Genomic DNA, 23,825 nt, shown 5'->3' on the forward strand with positions numbered 1-23,825 from the left:
CTCTGAAAATGCTGGATAACTGCCACCATTTAAATAGCAACCGAATTTAGGAAAAATAAAATTTTAAGCTATTTAACAAAAATACAAGAGAACAAATCTACACCTTTATTTATTTACTTTTCAGTTAGTTTAAATCCTTGAGGGGTACAGCATCTAGGAAAAAAAAAGAAAACACGGTGTCATTAGATGCATGTAATATATAAATTTATAAAAGTTATGAGTACAACAATATGGAAAAATCTCCCATTGTCCCATTACTCATCTCTAAAACAGATCCAATGACTTATATTCTAGTGGGAACAGAACTAAGTTGTTTTTTTTTTTTAAGAACTAAGTTTTTATAGTGATCTAGATGACCACTTTGTACTGGGAGCACTGAAAAGCCATTCAATTTTGCTTCTTTTTTTAAGTTTATTTATTTTGAGAAAGTGCAAGTGGGGGAGGGGCAGAGAGAAAGAGAGGGAATGAAAATCCCAAGGAGGCTCTGTACTGTTAAATCTGATCCAATGCAGGGATCAATGTGGGGCTTGAACTCATGAACCACGAGATCATGACCAAAGCCAAAGTCGGACACTTAACAGACCAGCTGAGTCACCCGGGTGCCCCCAATTTTGCTGCTTCTAGTAAGATTAAAAAACTTCCTGAAGAGAAATCTCAAAGTTCAGCAGGGTTCAAAAGTAACTTTCTGACCCCAAGAATATTCCCATGTCTACTCAAAATGAACACTAAGGAAAAGAGGAACTACTTTAGAAAATCACAGCATCCAAGGGTGGCTGGATGGCTCAGTTGGTTAAGCGTCAAACTCTTAACCCCCATGTTGGGCTCTGCATGGATAGCATGGAGCCTGCTTGGGATTCTCCCTCCCCCACTCACATTCTCAAATAAAAAAAGGTCTCTCAAAATAAAAAAAGGGAGGGAGGGATGCCCAGGTGACTCAGTCATTAAGCATCTGACTCTTGATCTTGGCTCAGGTCATGATATCCCAGTTCATGAGTTTGAGCCTGTGGGGCTTTAGCGGGGAGTCTGCTTGGGATTCTGTCTTTCCCTCTCTCTGCCTCTCCCCTGCCTGTGCTCTCTCAAAATAAATAACTTATAAGAATTTCCTTAATAACAGGAAAGGAAGGGAGGGAGGGAGGGAGGGAGGGAGGAAGAAAGAACCACAGCATCTGGACTCCAAGACTTGAACCGAAGGCCTGGGACCTAGAAACATAAGCATTGGTTTTCTTCTCTAAATATTAACACCTATCTTATACAATTTTTTATGTTTATTTTTGAGAGAGAGAGAGACAGAGCAAAAGCAGGAAAGGGGCAGAGAGAGAGGGAGACAGGGAATCCAAAGTAGGCCCCAGGCTCTGCTCTGAGCTGTCAGCACAGAGCCCGACGGAGGGCTCAAACAGCGAGGTCATGACCTGAGCTAAAGTCAGACGCTTAACTGAGCCACCCAGGCACCCCAGTAACACCTATTCTACCAAGACTGTCATATGAGCGTCTACTTTCTACTATAAAATAAGAATAGTAACACCTATTCTAACAAGACTGTCCTGATAAAAGAGATGGGAATATTATGAATTATGCCAGGAAAAGGTAGTCTTCTAACAACTACTTGTATCCAATAAATCTTTGCTAGAAAATTATTTAAATACTATCCCCACCCCCTACAGCTTTGGCAAAAATCTGAAACCTAGATGTAATCCATTTGAACACTCTGCTTTCACTTTCCTTCTGATGCCAAGAAATCTGATGTTTCTTAATACATCTACACAGTAGCTACTGATTTGCAGCACAATCCATTGGTAACACTTTAAAATCACATTAGTCTTTAGAGGTCAGAGACCAACCCTAAGCTTAGCTGGTCTCATGTGTCATATTGCTAATAATTGTACTTACCACACGGATTCTGTGGCCAATGGCTTTAGCAGGAAGGTTGCTTCGGAATTTGGCACGAACCATGCCACTGTTTCCATGAGCACGAGTTACTTTTCCCCAGATTACTCTAGTTTTATTTGGTTTGCCACCAGGAGTCACTGTGTTGCTAATTTTAAAAGGGGAGAAGAGACATGAGAAATGAGGCAACCAGTCAAATGTAATACAAATTCAAGATGACCTCTACACCAGTGGCTCACAAAAGCAGTTAACCACTAAGTCACCTGAGAAACTAAAAAAGCCTGGGGCATCATTCATGCAACAAGTAATTGAGTACTTACTATATGCCAGACGCTTTTATAAAATCCCTTTCAAATAATGAAGTAATAACATGTAAAATATGTCAGCCTGTGAATAATTGCAATATTTACAAAAAAAAAGCAAAAGGGGACTAGTGTGAATATATTTGTGTGTCTGAAGAGGGGGAAATTTCTTTGCTAATTTCAAACAGCCAGGGAAGGCCTTACTGAGAAAATAACACTGAACAAAAACTGTAAGAACAGCCTGTGTTAAAACCTGAGAAAGCTGTGTTCCCTGGTTTGTGGAAAAGCGAAGGAATGCAATGAATCCTAGCTAGGTTAAGAGTAGAACTAGGGAGTCCTGAATGCCTCCTTCATGACCTTTGCTTTTACTAAATGACACGGAAAGTTGGAATCTGAGCAATGTACAGATGATCTGAATTCTAATTTTAAAGGATCAATCTCGTTGCAGGAAGAAAGGGAGGGCAAAGATGAAAGCCATGTCCCCAGACTTCAATTGGTGTGAAACAAGTTTAAGAACCAATGCTCTAGACACATTATAAGCATGTACATAACATAAATTCAAGAAATCAACAAAAGTAATTAAGGTACACGCTCTAACACCTTAAAAAGAGCCCAATATAAGAGGCTGGTTCCTTCCTTGAAACAATTAACAGTTGTAATTTTTCTAAATGTAGAAGATACCTAAATCCAATACTACCTGGACAATAACATCCTTCTATAACCTCCAGTGAAGATACTTAAAGATCCAAAGTAGAAAAAACAGTACCAACTACTTTACCAACATTTTTTTATTACTCTTCTTCGAACAGGAAAACAAGACAAACCTTAACTAAAAACTTAAAAGGTATTAATACTATAAACTTACTTCTTTGCTTTGTACACATAAGCACATCTCTTGCCTAGATAGAATTCAGTTTCATCTCGAGCATAAACACCTTCAATTTTAAGAAGAGCTGTGTGCTCCCTCTGGTTCCGGAGACCCCGCTTATAGCCAGCAAAAATGGCTTTGGACCACAGCCTAAGACAAAATAGAGAGTAATAAGTGATTAAAAGGTCTCACATTTCACTTCACCTGTAAGATCTGACTTGTAAGGAGCCCTACTTAAAATCTATTAGCAAACATCTAGTTTTTTTCCCATTAGTTTTAAGCTCACGTTTATGCTCATGCCTAATAGACAAAACACTACAAATACACAGCAATTAAATTTAAAACTTGTACCTTCCAGACATATTTGTCGTTTCAGGAGTCCTGTTCCCAGCAGGCCTTAAACAAACAAAAAAAAAAACAGTTTAAAATCTTGCAACGCACGTTTTCCACCCAGTCCCCTCTCCTTTCTTAAACCGGTCAAATTCCTTTTTGCACAGCTTATCACGTGAAGAGTATGGGGTAACGTAATGATACCATGAACTCTACTAGAAGCACAGTCGGGCAAGACTTACCAGCCTGAGAATGCCTGATAACGGAGCAAACTCCAAAATGAGGACTAAAACGAAAATGCCAAGACTGTACAGTGAAAGAAATAGATCCCGGAAACTCCAAAAGGAAGCCCTAAAAAAATTCATGCCACGATCAGTAGGAAAAAAAAAATAATGAAGCTCGAGAAAGCAGAGAAGCACACAGAAAATAAGATTAAAGCCTCGCATGGGAAAGAAAAGCTGAGGAAGAAAGGGAGACTGTAGACAACACCAGGTTTGGAGTGGGAACACAAAAAAGAACGCATACTAAAGGAGCCACTGCCTCAAACGGGGGACCGCATCTGGACAAAATGCATCTATTACTCCGCTGAAGCCCAGGAAGCAACACAGAAGGCGCGTTCTCCGGGCGCCCAGGGACCAATACCATCAGCCCCGCATCTCCTCAATCCTGTCCTCTCTGTTGCTGGAATCCACAGAAATCACTAGCTGGCGGAGTCTCCGAGCGGCACCAGTGCCTTGCCGAGGCATACCGTTGAGCTCACCCCCGCTTATTTGCCCCCAAAGTTCGGCAGCAGAACTCGCTCACCTCCACAGGTTCCAAGATGGCGGAAAGAGAGAGGCGAGCTCCCACCGCGTGGCCTTATGGGATAAACACCTCTCCGCCCCGCCCTCAGGCATCTTCCGCGACCGCCAAAAAAAAAAAAAAAAAAAAAAAAAAAAGGCTTCAGTTGCCTTCGGACTGAAACAAACCACATTCAGGAGCACTCTTACAGTTCCCTCCGTCTTTTCATCTTTGTAAGCGGCAACATTTATTATTTTGAAACAGAGTAAGGCAAGATGGTAGCCAGCTGGAGGAGGAGAAGAAAAGGTCCCCCAAAGCTGAGCGTTGCCAGGGAAACACTATAGCTTGGTTCCTTAGGTGGAAAAAGTGAAGCCGGTCTGGAGAATATCTCCCCTCCTCGGGTACCCCAGATTGTTACGCCAACATGGGGGTATCTTTCCCGCTTACCGCAGAGGAGTAGGGAAACAGCCTGTCGGATCCTAGCGTGGAAGAGAAAGGCCAGGAACACGAAGGCAGGAACTCTTTATGTTTTTCCCCCTTACTCCTTTCCTCCTACTCCTTTATCTCTTTGAAGAAATGACCTAAGTTTTTAACCTGCATCCTTCGTTTTGACTACAGAGTGAGTAGGACTGCCCTGAAAAGGCCTTATTGCATTTTAGGGAGAACTCATTCAGCTGTCAAACTCGTGGGGCGCGCAGCACCGTGCCCACACGAATTGGGTCTTCAGTAAATACCTTCAGACGAGAATGAGATAGATTAGTGGGTATCACAGATTTACACTGCCTAATTATTGCGCATTTACTTGGATTTCCCTATGGACGCATTCGTTTATTCAGTAGTTTATTGAATGGCTACTTTTCACCAAGCTTTGTTCTTGCCTCGGAGGACACTGCAGTAAACAAAACTACAGAAGTCTCTGCCCTCATAGACCTTACATCCTAGTAGAGAGAGCAAGACAATAAGCAAGTAAAATATATGGCACAATAGAAGGCAATGTGAGAAAAATTTTCTCTGTGGAGAAAAAAATTAAGCAGGGAGGCCACTGTAAAGAAGGCTTTTACTCTGAGAAGAGAAACCATTGAGGGCTCTATAATGAGTGACTCAATTTGACTTACATTTTTTTTTAATTTTTTTAACGTTTATTTATGTTTGAGACAGAGAGAGACGGAGCATGAACAGGGGAGGGGCAGAGAGAGAGGGAGACACAGAATCTGAAGCAGGCTCCAGGCTCTGAGCTGTCAGCACAGAGCCCGACGCGGGGCTCGAACTCACGGACCGTGAGATCATGACCTGAGCCGAAGTCGGCCGCTTAACGGACTGAGCCACCCAGGCGTCCCTGACTTACATTTTTAACAGGGTCACTCTGTTGAGACTGAAGGGAGCAAGGGCACCAGCAGGGAGAACAACTAGGATTGTAATGATTCTGATATATTATGGCATGCAGACAGGGGTCATAAGTACTGGCATTCTGAATATATTTTAAATGTAACACTGACAGGATTTGCTGATGGGTAAGAAATGAGAGAGAACAGTAAAGGATGACTCCAAAGCTTTATAAAATAGATACCTGTAAATCATGTTTAAAATCAGATTCTCTCTTAAATACATCAAGATAGGGTGTAGGTACCTTATAATTCACTTCCTCCATCCAGTTTTCTCTGTCCCAGAAATCTACTAAAATCCCGCTATTAACGTACTAGAAATCTAAAGGAAAATAGTCCTGGGAGGAATAACACATTAAATGTTGAGTTTCATTTCTTTGTTCATTCATTCACTCTGCAAATACTTATTAGGCTAATAGTGAGTGTCCTTGCCCTGGTTCCTGCTTTCAGGACACTTAACAGTCCAGTGGGGGTAAATGACAACATTACAAAATGTGAAGAGAGCTCTGCAGGAAAATAAGAGTGCAGTGAGCACTTAAACAAGGGAATCCTGATCCAGGCTGATGAGTTAGGGAAAGTGTCACGTGCAGAAGGCATTTTTCAAACTGCGTGTGATGGCCGAGTAGTAGATTGTGATTATAATACTTTTTAGGCAGGGGTGCCTGGTTGGCTCAGTCAGTAAAACACGTGACTTTTAAAATGTTTATTTTGTTTTTGAGAGAGAGAGCGCGCACGCACACTTGCATGAGCGGGGGAGGAGCAGAGAGAGAGACACAGAATCCAAAACAGGCTCCAGGCTCTGAGCTGTCAGCACAGAGCTTGATGCAGGGCTTGAACTCATGAACTTGTGAGATCATGACCTGAGCCAAAGTCAGACGCTTAACTGACTGAACCACCCAGGCATCCCTAGACATTGTAACTCTTTTTTGTTTTATTTTATTTTTTATTTTTTTTAAATTTACATCCAAATTAGTTAGCATAGAGTGCAACAGTGATTTCAGGAGTAGATTCCTTAGTGCCCCATACCTATTTAGCCCATCTCCCCTCCCACACCTCCTCCTGTAACCCTTTGTTTGTTCTCTGTATTTATGAGTCTCTTCTGTTTTGTCCCCCTTCCTGTTTTTATATTATTTTTGTTTCCCTTCCCTTATGTTCATCTGTTTTGTATCTTAAAGTCCTCATAAGTGAAGTCATATGACTTTTGTCTTTCTCTAATTTCACTTAGCATAATACCCTCCAGTTCCTGAGGGTTGATGGGGGGTGGGCGGGAGGGGAGGGTGGGTGATGGGTATTGAGGAGGGCACCTTTTGGGATGAGCACTGGGTGTTGTATGGAAACCAATTTGACAATAAATTTCATATATTGAAAAAAAAATACCCTCCAGTTCCACGTAGTTGCAAATGGCAAGATTTCATTCTTTTTGATGGCTGAGTAATACTCCATTGTATATATATACACCACATCTTCTTTATCCATTCATCCATCAATGGACATTTGGGCTCTTTCCATACTTTGGCTATTGTTGATAGTGCTGCTATAAACATGGGGGTGCATGTGTCCCTTCTAAACAGCACACCTGTATCCCGTAGATAAATGCCTAATAGTGCAATTACTGGGTGGTAGGGTAGTTCTATTTTTAGTTTTTTGAGGAACCTCCATACTGTTTTCCAGAGTGGCTGCACCAACTTGCATTCCCACCAACAATGAAAAAGAGATCCTCTTTTTCCACATCCTTGCCAACATCTGTTGTTGCCTGAGTTGTTAATGTTAGCCATTCTGACAGGTGTGAGGTTGTATCTCATTGTGGTTTTGATTTGTGTTTCCCTGATGATGAGTGATGTTGAGCATTTTTTCATGTGTCAGTTGGCCATCTGGATGTCTTCTTTGGAGAAGTGTCTCTTCATGTCTTTTGCCCATCTCAAGGTTGTGAGTTCAAGCCTCATCTTGGGTATATAGATTACTTAAAAATAAGTAAATAAATAAAATACTTTTTAGGCAAAATATGACAGAATCAAAAGTATCAGAATGTGGGGCGCCTGGGTGGCGCAGTCGGTTGAGCGTCCGACTTCAGCTCAGGTCACGATCTCGCGGTCCGTGAGTTCGAGCCCCGCGTCGGGCTCTGGGCTGATGGCTCAGAGCCTGGAGCCTGCTTCCGATTCTGTGTCTCCCTCTGTCTCTGCCCCTCCCCTGTTCATGCTCTGTCTCTCTCTGTCCGAAAAATAAATAAACGTTGAAAAAAAAAATTAAAAAAAAAAAAGTATCAGAATGTATAACACATGTTAAGGGTTTGTTTTTATGAAATTGTTTTATGAAACTTGTTTCATATTTGCACACATATATATATTTTATATATTTATGTGCATATATATGTAATATATTTAAAAATCTATGTACATAGGTCATAGCATCAGTCAGTATTGCCCTGGATGGAAACAGTGATAGAGTTCAGAATTTAATAAAAGGCCTGCTTGCAAAAAATGTTGGCAGAAGTGAAACTATAAGGGATGATGCAGTCCCCAGGGACATGGGGGCAGAAATAGTTACCTAAGCCCCCAAGAGAGGGCAGGGAGATGATTGCCTGACAGGTGCCATGGTCTCTGATAGAGAAACAGCCAGCCAATGGTGATCCATCAGGGAGGGAGCTAGGAAGATAAAAACACTTGATCTCACCTAAAAATTGTGTACTGCAGATCCAGGCATGGATTCTGTGAAGGAACAACACCTAAACCCAAGAGGGCAGCTGTTGCAGCATCCAGTTCATCTCAAGAATTTCAGCGATTAGTCACAACATAAATGTTCTGGTTAGAAAAAAAAAAGGGGGTGGGTGGGCAGTGCCAAGTAAATATCTGAACAGGAACAGAGCAGGGCCAGATCATGCAGGCCTTATGGGCCAAGTTTAGCATTCTAGCTTTTATCTTAAGGCAATGGGAAACCGTGGAAGGGTTCTAAGGAGAAACATGATCAGATTTTCAATTTTAAAAAATTGACTTTAATTTTTTAGATTTTCAGTTTTTCATTTAAAAAATATTGCTTCCAGTTTGGGGGCTGTTGGAGTTGTTCAGGCAAGAAACAACAGCCATGTCCAGCACAGTGTTGGGGGATACAGAAAAAGAAGAAAGAATCCACAGGACTTTGTGATGGTTTGGATTGGGAAATGCTGGTGTCAAGATGAACGAGGAAGCAGGAATGACTCCTAGATTTCTAGCATTGAGGAATGAAAAGCCAGAACAGAATGAACCCACTGACTACTGCATTAGCATAGTCCTATCTTACTTGCACGAAGCACATTTACCTATGGCCCAAACCTAAAAGAGGAAAAATAAAGAAACAACAACACAAAAGAAGAGCCAAATCTCCTTAACACCATGATACTTTCTCCTAAGAATGCCCTTGTACCAGAAAATTTGGCTAGTTTGGGGTATCCTGTTTTCAGTTTACATAAAGATTCTATTTTACGTTTTCATTTTTGCATATGAGACTTCTGTTGTGTGAGACATACTTGTATCATCCTTGTAAAAAATCATATTGGAAACTTACCATTCACTGTTCATTCAGCATAGAGCAAAATTCTCCATGGGATGTTCTTATTGTAAAGCTCATTTAAGCGGAAAAGATTTTGGCTTATGGAATGGTAACATCTTGATAGTAATAGTAAACTACTTTCAGGATTTTCAGGATTAATGCAGCTTTTCTAAATACAATCTCAAGTATTCTAAGTCCAGGTGCAATAAATTTTGTTGTCTGACAGATCGGGAATTAAATGATCTAATTAAACATTTCAGTAAGCAGAATAACATAAATCTATTATACAAATATTGCCAATTAAAATCAGAATATAATAAAATATGAAAACCATGTTGTATATTAATTTACCATAAGAACAAACTCAAAGATTTCATTTATCAGTAGTTTCATTTGTCAGTAATTAAACTGACTACTTAGTAGTCCTGCATCCCATGATGTCAGCGGTTTTTCCATTGCTAGGACTGCTCTGATAAGCAAAAAGAGGGGATATGTCACAGCTCTCATAATTCTTTAATTTTCTCTTAATGAAAGGATGGAAATAATTTAAATGTCATTCAACACTCCCTTAAACTAATCTCAATGTTTTCTTCCCATTTTAGGTGACTGCATTTCTTGTGAGATTATAAATGTACCATGGAAGTTAAAAGTAGCTTAAGAAGAATGGAAAAGTACGTTCAAAATTCCAGTCTGTGTGTGTGTGTGTGTGTGTGTGTGTGTGTGTGTGTGTGTGTGTATGAATTATGCCTTATGCTAAATTTATCTATTGCTGTGTAACAAATTACCCCAGAGCTTAGTAACTTAAAATATAAACTTTTATTATTTCACATAGTTTCTGTGGGTCAGGAATTTGGGAGCAGCTTAGCTGAATGGTGCTGGCTTGGGTCTGTTTTAAGGTTGAAATTGCCCAGGGCTGTAGTCATCTGAAAATTTGACTTGGGCTGCAAGATCCACTCCCACACAGCTGGGGAGTTGATGCTGGCTATTGGTAAGAGGCCTTAGTTCCTCACCCTCACAAACTTCTCCAAAGGGCTGCTCAAGTGTCCTCATGACAAGGCAGCTGGGTTCTCACAGAGTGAAAGATATGAGACAGTAAGGGAGAAGCTGCAATGTCTTTTATCACCTAACCTTGGAACCCACAACATACTCCTGGTTACATAGCTTAGTTAGTCCTATTAATATGAGGGACAAAGGGCATGAATACGAGAAGGTAAGACTCATATGGACCCACTTTGGAGACTGGTTACTACATTTTGGTTTTGGTTTTATTTTTAATGTTATTTTTTTAATGTATTTTTTTAAGTAAGCTGTGTACCAATCTGGGGCGCAAACTCACACCCCAAGATCAGGAGTCACATGCTCCACAGACTGAGCCGGACAGGTGCTCCTGCCACATTCCGTTTTTCATTAATCATGAGACACTTTTGGTTAGCATCTAAAGATATTGCTAGGAAAAAAAGTTAATTTGGATTCAAATTCAAATTGGTTAAGCACAGTCAAATAGTATGGGTTACATAGAGTTATTAAACACTAAGTGGCGTGCCTTTGGTTGGTCAGAATGTCACAGAGAGATATTTATTTAGCAGAACCACGTGTAAACTCCTACTTTTGTTCTGTATTTTGGTTATATTATATGACAATATGGACTTCACAGGAGCCAATCTACATGCTGCCTATGCTTTTGAGTTTGTGCAATTTTTAAACATTTGGTGGCTGACTTATTTTTTTTTGTTTATTTTTTTCTTTAGAGGCCAATTAGAAGCCTCAAATCTTCCATCAGAAGTCTGGCATTCTGAGGTGACAGTGTCAGTGACAGGCGAGCCACCTGGTGCTGTAGAAGAAGAAGAAGAAACAGCTGAAGAACCAAACACAGAAATCATCCCGGAAATCATAGAACCACTCTCCATTCTAGATGTGCTGAGGATCTCCGCAGTTCTGGAGGATACCACAGATCAGCTCTCTATTCTAAACTATATCATGCCAGTTCAGTATGAAAGAAGACAAAGTGTCAACATGGTATATACACTCACCACTATTTAATTTTTGTTTTCTTTCCTTTTTATTTTTCTATCATGTACCATACTTATGCCATTAAATTTAACACGGGAGATAGCACCTTTATCTGAGATAAAAAGGGTTATAATAATTACCTGAGATACATACCCTGAATTGATGGGGTGAAATAACAATAGTTCAACAGACATTGCCAGTCAGAATATCCTTTTCTTCCAATATGTTGGCATTATTCAAAAAGCCTACAGTTAAATCAGTAGACAGTGTATGTACTGAGAGTAGCCAAATTACTGAATTGCCCCACCTGTCTTGTATTTCTTGGCTGCTGAAAGCTAACTGAACAGTAGTGGGAAGAAATTCAGTTGGACCTTCTTACTGTTTCTTTATTCTAAAATGACTTTGTTGTTTTGTTGAATCTGTTGCAACCTGCCTTTGTGGATATCCAGCTACATCATTATGTCACCCATTATATTTTCAGTGGTGATAAGGACTCCTCCTCAAAGGGCTATTGAGTTATCAAAAAACTCAACTTGGTAGTGAGAAAATTTTCATAAATTCTTAAGCTCTTATAAATTTTAATAACTTAGGTTGTAGTATAAAATGGAAAGAATTTATAGATACACATTTATTCAGTTCAGCAAAATTACTTTATATAATTTGTACAGAATATACAATTCTGATTCTATTATAGATGAAAATTGCTATATAAACAACAGAGTAAATTGCTTTCCATGTCTAATGGAAGAGAAGTCCATATTTATTGTGACTAGATACTAATTTCACCTTAACATTTTTAAATAATAATAATTATTATCATTATATGTATAGTCTGGGTTTATTAAACTTTCATTGAAGTTTGAAAGTTATACAAATTTTAATAGAATACTGGATTTGGAGGGGCATCTAGGTCACTCAGTTGGTTAAGTGTCTGACTCTTGGTTTTGGCTCAGATCATGGTCTCACGGTTCGTGAGTTCAAGCCCCACATCGGGCTTTGCACTGACGGTGTGGAGACTGCTTGGGATTCTCTCTCTCCCTCCCTCTCTGCCCCTCCCCTGCTCATTCTCTCTCTCTTTCTCTCTCTCAAAAAACTTGGTAAAAATTACTTTAAAGAATACTGGATTTGGAGTCAGGAGCTCTTTGCAGTTTAGTTGTGTACTATCAGTTCATTTCACTTTCTTGGTCTTCATATTCCCATTTGTAAAACGTGATGGCGTTTTTGTGTGTGTATTTTTTTTTCAATTTTATTTTTAAGTAATCTCCACACCCAATGTGGGACTCGAACTCATAGCCACGAGATCAAGAGTTGCATGCTCCGCCGACTGAGCTAGCCAGGTGTCCCTAAAGTGTAATAGAGTTTTAACTAAATGATCCACATAGTCCCTTCTAATGCTAACATTCTATGAATTTCAGGGTGGTTTTAAAACAACACTAACAGGCTTAGCTATGGAGAACACTGAGGGTTGATGGAGGGAGGTGGGCGGGGATGGGCTAAATGGGTAATGGGTATTAAGGAGGGTGCTTTTTGTGATGAGCACTGTGTGTTATATGTAAGTGATGAATCACTGAATTATACACCTGAAACCAATTTTACCATATGTTAACTGACTAGAATTTAACTAAAAACTTGGGGGGAAAATTACATTAATGGGTATATCAGGGAATTTTGTAACAAATTAATTTTTCTTATCAATTTATGAAAGGCAAAGAGACTGAAAACCCAAGAACTAAGCCTTTCAATGCGTTTAAAATAAGAGTCTAATTCATACATTAAGCTAGGTAATAAATAGTAAAGAGTCTGGGGTTTCCTTCCTATTTATTGTCTCCTTCAGTAAGAATCAAAAATAAAAAGATATTTAGTTAACAAGATAAAGTTTTATGAGACTTATCAATGATACTGTCAGGCTAAAAAAAGGTAATTTGCCTTCATAGAAACTCAAGAGAGAATGAAAAACCCAAATTTATAAACAATTCAGCAGCGGTCACTACTTCACTAAATTAAAGAACAAAATTTTTGCACTATTTTATTCTGGTTTATGATAGGGATCTTCACCCACAAAATTTTCTGACTTAACAGAGACCCTGCCTGTAATTTTATAGTAGTGTATATAATAAAGCCTTGTACTCTTATCTTGATTAATAGAAGCTTAACAGCTCTTTTCTCAATATAAGTTAGTTCCACAACTTTACAAAATTATGAATCTTTTAAAATAAATTTTTTGCTTCATAATTCTACTTCTAGCTCATTAATTTTACAATGTCATTGCCCTGTAAGGGCATAGGATTATATTTTAAATCCTTTGTCTTATTGTTTAGCCTTTAGAACAACTTTGGGATGAAAGGTTAATTAGCATTATCCCTCTTTTATAGCCATTTTTATAGCTAAGGACATCTCCAAATAGATTTTCATTTGTAAAATCATGGAGTGGCATGATGAAAAATATACTAATGTATCAGATTCTACCAGAAGTGGGAGTAAGTGGACCAAAATTTGGGAAGAGCTTCCCTGCAGGGATACTGTTTCTCTTCCTTTTGTCTCAAGAGTCTAATACCCTCTCTTGCACATAGTGTGTGTGTGATATAAATATTTTTTAGTAAATGAACTAAAACATTTAGCTAGTCTACTTAAATTCTCTCTTTTAAAAATTCATATTTATTTGTAGTAATCAGTAAATCAGGCTGCTTGACACAGTTGCTTCCATTTCCAGATGCCCAAGCATAAAGGTAGAGGAAAAAACAGGGAAATGGAAAAACAGAGCCTCCTAGGCCTTACACTTTCCCCTTCCTTACGTAGATAAAATCTAAAATAAAAACCACCCTTAAGGTTTTCCTTACATCTAGGTAAGTTTCAGTTCATTTGTTGAAATGCTACACTTCTATTCTTGTTGTAGCCAAATTAATTTTAATTTAAAAGAAAAAAATTAAATTTAGTTCTTATTTAAGGCAGCATTTTGTTTTGTACTTGCCTATAGATGTTTTCTTTAGATCTGAATCTTATTGTTGATGTAAAGAAAAATACAGTTGACTCTGTGTTTATTAACCATTCATGGATAGTTTTTAACATTTCTGGGCTAGTTGAAGTTTAGCTAAGGAAGACCTAGGCTTTGTGTATCAGTGTGCAGATAAACTTTTCTTCTGTGCATAAGACAGCACAAGAATTTAAGTAATCATAACAAGTGTAGAACTCACAAAGTTCTGTGTACTGTTCTAAATGCTTTATGTATATTAATTTATTTAATCCTTTTAATAACCCTATGAGGGGAGGTACTATTATCCCTATTTTACCAATGGGAAAATGGAGGCATAGAGATATTAGATAGTTTTCTTAAGGCAATATGGTTTAGTGAGAAATAAAGCCAGGATTCAAATAAGGAAGTTTGGTTTCAGAGTCTTTAGGTATAGTGACTATGTTGTATGGCCTCTCAATAGCTAAAGTTTTTAGCCACAGATTAAATAGGAATCATCAGTTAAAAGACATATGCTGTTCCTATGGTTGATGCCTACCCCTTAGTGTTCAATTTGGGTCTGAAAAATAAATTATTTTGGCCTTTCCCCACATGACCTTCAAAATCTATACCACACTACTAATTATACCAATTTATGCTCTTCGATATGACTTTCCTTTCATTCTTTATATTTAAAATTCATGTGTGCAATGAGCATTTTGAGTCTCCTATACCCTAGGCATTGTTCTAGACAATGAAACTATAAAGATGGCCACATTTATTATCCAGTCTAATTCCCAAAAGAATTTATTTTATTTTATTTTTTAATTATTTACTTTTGAGACAGAGAGCGCGTGCGTGAGTGGTGGAGGGGCAGCAAGAGAGGGAGAGAGATAATCTCAGATTGGCTCCTTGCTGTTAGTACAGAGCCCGACGTGGGGCTCAATCTCACAAACAGTGAGATCATGACCTGAATCAAAATCAACAGTCGGGTGCTTAACGGACTGAGCCACTCAGGTTCCCCTGTTTCAAAAAGAATTTGCAGGGAACCAAGATCTCTAAGAACTGTCCCTTCCTTCATAGAATTTACAATCTGATGGAGACAATTATACAATTGTATGCAATTTATACAAGAATTACAATATGGTAAATGTCTGCCAATAAAGGTGTTTCACAAATAACTTTTCCTTTGATCAAAATCTTAAAGTTTACCTGGTGGTACACTGAGGAAAGACAGAAAAGGAATGTTGTCTAGGGGCAGGAAGGAACAAAATAGCAGGACATGGTTTATGTGGCTGAAGAAAAGGGTAATTTTCTTGCGTGTTGAGTACAAGTGGCAGAAGATGAGGTTGAAAAATGTAGGCAGAGGCCCTTGTATAGCATTGTTTCTTTACTCTTAAAATCTGTATTACATAAAACATTGTTTCTTGTTTTTAGAAGAAAAATAAAGAAATCAATTTTGAAGGAAAGACCTTAGAAAAACTTCCAGATGACCCAAAAACCTCAAAAATAACCAGTCCATTCTTACCTAAAGAAGAAACCAAGTTGCCAGAAATCAGACAAGGAAGCCAATTGGCCAACGGATTTAACAAAATGCAAGATCTTGTCTTCAAAAAACCTATAAGACAGACCATAATGTCTACGGAGACACTGAAGAAAATTCAGGTAGATAGGTAAGGAAGGAGAGCATATTTGGAATGTAGTAGTATATTTATTATGGATGAAAAATGGGTGCAAGGGTGGTCGATTGCTGTCTTCTCTTATGGATTGGTCATTATATGGAAAGCTACTGCTGATAATAGGATTAGCTAAAGACTGACTAGAGGAAGTGTGGTACAATTGGAAGTATGGTGGCTATATGATCATGGGCAAGTTGTTGAGCCTTTGTTTCCAGTTATTTATTCATTTATTCATTTATTTATTTATTATTTTTTATTTGTAGAGAAAGAGAACGGGAGTGGGGGAGAGGGACAGAGGGAGAGAGAGAATCTTAAGCAGTCTCCCCACTCTGAGCGGAGCCCAACTCAGGGCTCAGTCTCATAACTGTGATATCATAACCTGAGCTGAAATCAAGAGTGGGACACTTAGCCAAGCGGGGCACCCAGGTGCCCCGAGAATTTCTGAAAGGCAGTCTCAGTTTCCATTGTCTCAGTATTCAGTTTTTTGTTGTCAGCTGGCTTGCTGACAAAGAAACCTGTTAAGTTTAATAGAGGATGTAATATGGGGTGCTTGGGTGGCTTAGTCTGTTGAGCGTCCGACTTTGGCTCAGGTCATGATCTCATGGTTCGTGAGTTCGAGCCTCGTGTTGGGCTCTGTGCTGACAGCTCAGAGCCTGGAGCCTGCTTTGGATTCTGGGTTTCCCTCTCTCTGCCCCTCCCCTGCTTGTGCTCTGTCTCCCTCTCTCTCTCTCTCAAAAATAAACATTTTAAAAATTTTAAAAATAAAATAAAAGAGGATGTAATATGATGGTAAGGACTGTTGGTAAATGAATGCTTAGAACAATTACCCAGGGCCACCAGCCAAATGCAGCCTGTGGTCTGTTTTTGAAAATAAATTTTATTGGAATACAGCATTGCTCATTTGGTTACATATTGTCTCTTGCTGCCTTCATGCTACAACAACAGAGTTGAGGAGTTGCAACAGAGAATTTATGGCCTGCAAAGCCAAAACATTTACCATTTGTCCCTTTATAGGAAACATTTTCCAATCCCTGCACCAGAGGGGTAATGTTTCTTGTTAAAATCAATCTGGCTCAGATTTGCATGCATGACAGAAAGGTATCCAGCTTATCAACACCCAATCTAGCTAATGTCCTTTTCTGTCTCCATGTGATGGCTAATATCTTTTCAATTGTTTTTTTTTACTTTGGTATACTTAACTTTTCTCTTAATATAGGTTTTGAATCTTTTTCTTTGAACTGTTGTTAATAGATTATTATGTAAAATAGCGTAATTCTTGCCGACTCTATATCAAAACATTAAAAAGCAGTTTTTAAAATTCTCTACCCACCAGAATATTATAGAAACCAATGGACTAGGAGTCAGGAAGTATGAATTATATGGTTATACATCTTTCTCAAATTAGTTATGTGATTAGGCAGGTCATTTAAACTTCCTGAGCCTGGGTTTACTCATCTCTAAAATGTGAGGGTTTTATTAGCTCTTCAAAAAAATTTTGTTTAATGTTTTATTTATTTTTGAGAGAGAGCAAGAGAGACAGAGCATGAGTGGGGGAAGGGCAGAGAGAGAGGGAGACACAGAATCTGAAGCAGGCTCTAGGCTCTGAGATGTCAGCACAAAGCCCGAAGCAGGGCTTGAACCCACAAACTGTGAGACCATGACCTGAGCTTTTAACTGACTGAGCCACCCAGGTGCCCCTCTTTTTAAAAATTTTTAAAAGGTTTAACTTTTGCAAAATTATGAAATATTTTTTATTATTAAAAAAATTTTTTTAATGTTTATTTATTTTTGAGAGAGAGAGCAGAATCCGAAGCAGGCACCAAGCTCTGAGCTGTCAGCACAGGGCCCAATGAGGGGCTGGAACTCATAAACCATGAGATCATGACCTGAGCCAAAGTCAGACACTCAACCCACTGAGCCACCTAGGCGCCCCTCAAATATTTTTTAAATGCAGAAAAATATAATTTTTCGGGGGAGAGAGAGAGGGAAAGAGCAAGCAGGGAAGGGGCAGAGAGTCGGGGACAAAGGATCCAAAGTGAGCTCCGTGCTGACAGGCTGACAGCAGTGAGCTGGACTTGGAGCTGGAATTCACAAACTGTGAGATCATAACCTTAGCCAAAGTTGGATGTTCAACCCACTGAGCCACCCGAGCACCCCAAAATGCAGAAAAATATAAATAATGAAATAATGAATACTTAAATGTGTGTAAGCACCAAATCTTAACATTTTACCATAATTGCTTTAGAGGTTTTTTTTTTTTTTTTTATGAATTCGTTTTATTTTATTTTAAAGGTTTATTTTTGAGAGGGAGGGAGAGAGAGAGAGAGAGAGAGAGAGAGAGAGAGAAGATTGAAAGCAGGCTCTGGGCAGACAGCAAGCCCAATGTGAGGGTTGAACTCACATACTGCAGGATCTTGACCTTAGCTGAAGATGAGTGTTCAACGGACCAAGCCACCCAGGCACCCCTGTTTTGTTTTGTTTTTAAATGAAATACTACAGATACAATTGAAGCCTCAGATGCTAGTCCCCCTCACTCTTCCCCCAAAGATGAACTCTATTCTGAATATGGTATTTATTATTCTCTTACATGTTGTGATACTTTTGTTAGGTATGTATGTGTTTTATTTAAACAGTACATACAGTTTTACATGTTTTTAAAAAAAATTTTTTTGGGGGGGTGGGTAGGAGCAGAGAGAGGAGGACAGAGGATCCTAAGCGGGCTCCACGTTGCCAGCTCAGGCCCCACATGAACTTGTGAACAGAGATCATGACCCGAGCTGAAGTTGAATGCTTAACAGACTGAACCACCCAGGCGCCCCTAGTTTTACATGTTTTTAAATATTGTATACATAATATTATACTGTACATTCAATGTTTGTTAGTACTTGGTATGTAAACTTTGTCAGGTTAAGGAAGTTCTCTTTTATTTCTAGTTTGCGAAGAGTTTTTGTTGTTTATTTTTAAACCAATGGGTATTGAGTTTTGCCAAATGCCTTTTCTGCCATCTGTTGTGATGGTCTTATGGTTTTTCCTCCTTTTGCCTTTGTTAATGTGATGAATTCTATTAATAGACTTTCTTTTTTTTTTTTTTAATTTATTTTTGAGAGAAAGCGTGGGTGGGTGAGGGGCAGAGGGAGAGGGAGAGAGAGAGAGTCCTAAGCAGGCTCCACATTGTTAGCCTGGAGCCCGACACAGAGCTCAACGTGGGGTTTGAACCCACGAACTATGAGATCATGACCTTAGCCGAAGTTGGATGCTTGACTGACTAAGCCACCCAGTCGCCCCTCTATTAATAGACTTCCTAATGTTAAATTATTCTTGCATTCCAGGAGTAATTCCAACTTAGTTCTGATTTTCATTCAGGTCTTAACTTGTGTGACTTCTGTAGCCCTTTGTAAATGGAAGGAAATTTATTAACTCATCTTTCTTGTTTCTCCTTACAGGCAGTTTTTCAGTGACATAATTACAAAGACCATGCAGGAGCTGCAGGAGTCAGGCACTTTCACCAGTCTCTTGGAAGCTTTGGGCAAAGAGAGGGAAAACAAAAAGCATTTCTATGATATCATTGCCAGGTCCAAGTAATATTAAGTTTATTTGCTGTACTGTATTTTAAAGTGCTATAAAATTTTTACCACAAGTCCTTGATTTTTAAAGCAAATCAAGTCTGTGCCTTCCAGGGATGATAAATAGAACTCAGAAATTAAGGTTCTAATCTTGGGACAATAATTGAGATTTCTGGGCTTTGGTTATGTGTATCTACAATATGTCAAGAATGTTCTTCCTATTACACAGTAATCTTTTTTTTATTTTAATTCAAGTTAGTTTCACCCATCCCCCCCACCCTCCCCTCTGGTAACCATAAGTTTGTTCTCTATAGTTAAGAATCTGCCTCTTGGTTTGTCTCTTTCTCCCTCTTTTTTTTTTTTTTTCCTTTGCTTGTTTGTTTTGTTTCTTAAATGCCATGAGTGAAATCATATAATATTTGTCTTTCTCTGACTTATTTTGTTTAGCATTATACTCTCTAGCTCCATTGCAAGATTTTATCATTTTTATGGCTGAATAATATTCCCTTGTATATATACCACATATTTATCCATTTATATATCGATGGACACATGGGCTACTTTCATATCTTGGCTATTGTAAATAATGCTGCTATAAACATAGGGGCGCATGTATCCCTTCTGAATTAGAGTTTTTGTGTTCTTTGGGTAAATACCCAGTAGTGCCATTACTGGATCATAATATAGTTCTATTTTTAACTTTTTGAGAAACCTCCATAGGGTTTTCCACAGTGGCTGCATCAGTTCACATTCCCACCAACAGTGCAAGAGGTTAATTTTCTCCACATCCTTGGCCAACACCTGTTGTTTCTTGTGTTGTTGATTTCAGCCATTCTTACAGGTATGAAGTGATATCTCATTGTAGTTTTGATTTGCATTTCCCTGATGTTAAATGTTAATGAACATCTTTTCATGTGTCTATTGGCCATCTGGAAGTCTTCTTTGGAAAATGTTTGTTCATGTCTTCTGCCCGTTTTTTCACTGGATTATTTGTTTTTTGGGTGATGAGTTTTATAAACTTTTTGGATATTTGGGGTACCAACCCTTTATTGGATATGTCATTTGGAAATATCTTTTCCCATTCTGTAGGTTGCCTTTTGGTTTTGTTGATTGATTGATTTGCTTTTGTTTCCTTTGCCTTGGACCTATCTATAAAAAGTTGCTATAGCCAATGTCAGAGAAGTTACTGCCTGTGCTTTCTGTGCTCTCTTCTAGGGTTTTTCTCGTTTCCAGTCTCACGTTTTGGTTTTTAATCCATTTTGAATTTGTTTTTGTAGATAGTGTAAAAAAGTGAGCCAGTTTCTTTCTCTTGCATGTTTTTGTCCAGTTTTCCCAAGGCCATTTGTTGAAGAGACTGTCTTTTTTCCATTGGATATTCTTTTCCACTTTGTCAAAGATTGACTGACCATATAATTGTGGGTTTATTTCTGTTTTTATTCTGTATCTAGTTTTGTTCCATTACCATACTGTTTTGATTACTACAGCTTTGTAATACAACTTCAAGTCCAGAATTGTGATGCCTGCAGCTTTGCTTTTCTTTTTCAAGATTGCTTTGGCTATTTGGAGTCTTTTGATTCCATAAAAACGTTAGGATTGTTTGTTCTGGTTCTGTGAAAAATGCTGTTGGAATTCTGACAAGGATTGCATTAAATATGTAGATTGCTTTGGGTAATATAGACATTTTCACAATATTTGTTCTTCCAATCCATGAGTATGGAATGTCTTCATTTCTTGGTGTTGTCTTCAATTTCTTTCATCAGTGTTTTATAGTTTTCAGAGTACAGATCTTTCACCTCTTTGGTTAGGTTTATTCCTAGGCATCTCATATTTTAGGTTCAATTGTAAATGGGATTGTTTTATTAATTTCTGTTTCTGTTGTTTCATTGCTGGCATATAGGAATGCAACAGATTTCTGTACATTGAGTTTGTATCCTGCCACTTTACTAAATTCCTTTATCAGTTTTAGCAGTTTTTTGGTGTAGTCTTTTGGTTTTTCTGTATAGTATTATGTCATCTGCAAAGAGTGAAAGTTTTACTTCTTCCTTACTGATTTGGATGTCTTTATAGTAATTTTTCTTAAGACTGAATTCACTGCAAATTCCTGAACAATAGCAGGTGATCATGAAAAGCATGCCAAGGGAAGTTTTCTTTTTCAGGGCCTTTGAACTAATTCCAAAGAGTTTCATACGTTAAGAAATTGAACACAATCAGATGATTTTGGGACCAAGATAAAATTCTTATGTGAAGGCTGAGTACTCAGAATGAGAGTGTTTATCTTGTTTGCATAGGTGGAATTGTTTTCCTTGAGTTATTTTCTCTTCCTTTGTACCTGAGTATTGGTAATAAATTCTGTACTAGGGATTTTTTTTTTTTTTTTGAGAGAGAGAGAGAGAGAGAGAGAGAGAGAGAGAGAGAGAGAGAGAATATACATGCAAACAGGGGAGAGGGAGAGAGAGGGAGAGAGGGAGAGAGAATCCCAAGCAGGCTCCACAGGGCTTCATCTCATGATCTGAGCTGAAATCAAGAGTGGGACACAACCTACTGAGCCATCCAGACGTCCCTGTACTAGGGATATTTTGACAGTTAGATTAATTAACACATGTACAAACTTAGGATAGTTCCTGGAACATAGTAAGTGCCTAATAATAATAACAGCTACTGTTATGGACTTAACATTGTAAGTACATTGCTGGTGAGAGAATTAATTGGTATAATTTGTAAAAATGATTTATTTGTGAAAAATACATATACCTAATTTCAATTTTATAATATTCACTATTATTTATGTACTATTCCATAATTTATTTAACCATTCCTTGAATTTAACATTTAAGTTGTTTCCAAATGTTTGTTTTAGCAAATGATGTGTTAGTGTGTTTCTTTGTCTGATCTATTATTATTCCATGAAGTTCAGTCACTACATGTGGAATTACAGAATCAAAGATATAGTCTATAGTTTAATGGATGATATTATAAATCTATTTAAAGTATTGTTTACAGAGTTATAACATGGGGGAAATGTTTATATCACAATTTTTTTTTTTTTTGAGAAAGAGAGAGAGAATGCAAGTGGGGGAGGAGCAGAGGGAGAGGGAGAGAGAATCCCAAACAGGCTCCACACCAGCATGGAGCCCACCACGAAGCTCAATCTCACAACCATGAGATTATGACCTGAGCTGAAATCAAGAGTTGGACACTTAACCAACTGAGCCACCCAGGTACCTCTATGTCACAATTTTAAATAGAAAACGAAAGACTGGAAATAATATAGTATTATCACATCTCTATAATAAAACTGAAAAAAAATGCGTAGAAAATGATAACTGGAGGGGTACCTGGGTGGCTCAGTCTGTTAAGTGTTTGACTTTGGTTTGTGAGTTCGAGCCCGGCAATTGGGCTCTCTTCTGTCAGCACAAAGCCTGCTTTGGATCCTCTGCCCCTGTCTCACTCCCCCTCCCTGCCTATTCTCTCTGTCTCTCAAAATAAACTTAAAAAAAAAAAAAAAAGAAAGAAAATGAGAACTGGAGGCTCCTGGTTCAGTCAGTATATGTATATACATTCAAATTATTTGTTGTAGCATAATGGTAAAAATCTAGAAATAGCATTAAGTGTCCTTTAGTAAAGGAGTTCTTGAATGATTGTTAATGTTAGGAATAAGAAACATGCAGCTATTAAAAAGAATAAATTAGAGCTCTATGATTGATCTAGAGGAATGTTCTTCATATATAGATAAGTGAAAAAATTATAGTATTATGTGTGTAACATGACTCATTAGAAAAACTCATCCATATATGTAAGAGCACAAGGAAAGATGCGGAAGGATATATATCAAAAGCCTTAACATTGATTACTTCATAAGAGTGAATCGGAAGGGAGAAGGGAGATGGCAGATTATCCATCTTTTCCTGTAAGCACCTATTCAGTTTTGAAATATTACAGTGTTGCACTTATTACTTAATAATTTTTTAAAAAGCTAATCAAGTAAGAAAAATAAAGGGGCGCCTGGGTGGCTCACTTGGTTAAGTGTCCGACTTCTGCTTGGGTCATGATCTCGTGGTTCTAGTAGGAGCCCCGCATCAGGCTCTGTGCTGGCAGCTCAGAGCCTAGAACCTGCTTTGGATTCTGTGTCTCCCTCTCTGTTTCTCCCCTGCTCCCACTCTGTCTCTCTCTGTCTCTCTCTCAAAGATTAAAAAAAATTTTTTTTAATTAAAAAAAAAGCAGTAAGAAAAAAACACAGAAAACAAAACAAAACAAAATAAAAAAACAGTAAGAAAAATAAAAAAGAAATATGTACCACTATTTGGGAAGGAGTAAATTATCTCAATGTAGACAGTTTACCAGTGATTGATTTTACATATGTGATTATATATAATAATTTCTTCTTTTAATTTTTCTTCCAATTAGATAGGCATCATTTTGGATTTACTTAAATTGGAAAATTATATATAGGTTTGGGCAAATCAGTTACATATTGTTTAGTATTTTAACTACTGTGTGATTGGCACTTTTATCATCACATTTAGTGATGGATATAAGACAGACAAGATTTTCTATTTAG

The 23,825-nt window shown here is 38.1% G+C and overlaps 2 protein-coding genes across 5 annotated transcripts in view; one reads left to right on the forward strand and one right to left on the reverse strand.

Moving 5' to 3' along the window:
• Positions 1-82: 82 nt before the first annotated feature.
• Positions 83-4,280, reverse strand: RPL35A (ribosomal protein L35a). 3 transcript variants are annotated; one of them, XM_003991729.5, is made up of 5 exons: positions 4,189-4,280; positions 3,406-3,450; positions 3,052-3,204; positions 1,888-2,032; positions 83-153 (listed from the first exon to the last, which is right to left on the reverse strand). In XM_003991729.5, exons 1-5 carry the CDS (start codon positions 4,278-4,280, stop codon positions 130-132), a joined length of 459 nt encoding a protein of 152 aa, XP_003991778.3. In that variant the 3' UTR covers positions 83-129. The 3 variants fall into 3 exon arrangements, with proteins under 3 accessions (XP_003991778.3, XP_006936191.1, XP_019695478.1); XM_006936129.5 differs by lacking the exon at positions 4,189-4,280 and adding an exon at positions 4,027-4,144; XM_019839919.3 differs by lacking the exon at positions 4,189-4,280 and adding an exon at positions 3,627-3,741.
• A 45-nt stretch (positions 4,281-4,325) lies between these two features.
• IQCG (IQ motif containing G) overlaps positions 4,326-23,825 on the forward strand; it is a 58,798-nt gene continuing 39,298 nt past the window's right edge. Inside the window, exons 1-5 of one of the 2 annotated variants that reach the window (XM_019839914.3) lie at positions 4,326-4,397; positions 9,671-9,739; positions 10,817-11,084; positions 15,463-15,698; positions 19,148-19,276. In XM_019839914.3, the coding sequence (XP_019695473.2) occupies positions 9,705-9,739; positions 10,817-11,084; positions 15,463-15,698; positions 19,148-19,276 (668 nt within the window). In that variant the 5' untranslated portion in view covers positions 4,326-4,397; positions 9,671-9,704. Of the gene's footprint in view, positions 4,398-4,450; positions 4,677-9,670; positions 9,740-10,816; positions 11,085-15,462; positions 15,699-19,147; positions 19,277-23,825 lie in introns of those variants that run through there. The other variant, XM_006936130.4, reaches the window with a different exon arrangement.

This window comes from Felis catus, chromosome C2 (genome assembly GCF_018350175.1).
Source record: "Felis catus isolate Fca126 chromosome C2, F.catus_Fca126_mat1.0, whole genome shotgun sequence".
In the NCBI taxonomy this organism is placed as follows: domain Eukaryota; kingdom Metazoa; phylum Chordata; class Mammalia; order Carnivora; family Felidae; genus Felis; species Felis catus.

Coding starts and splice junctions, on each gene's coding strand:
- RPL35A (XM_003991729.5), bottom strand. CDS start 4,280: ATGCCTGAGGGCGGGGCGGAGAGGTGTTTATCCCATAAGGCCACGCGG. Junction 3,451..4,188: donor CCATCTTGGAACCTGTGGAG/GTGAGCGAGTTC, acceptor TGTTTGTTTAAG/GCCTGCTGGGAACAGGACTC. Junction 154..1,887: donor TTGGCCACAGAATCCGTGTG/GTAAGTACAATT, acceptor TTTTTTTCCTAG/ATGCTGTACCCCTCAAGGAT.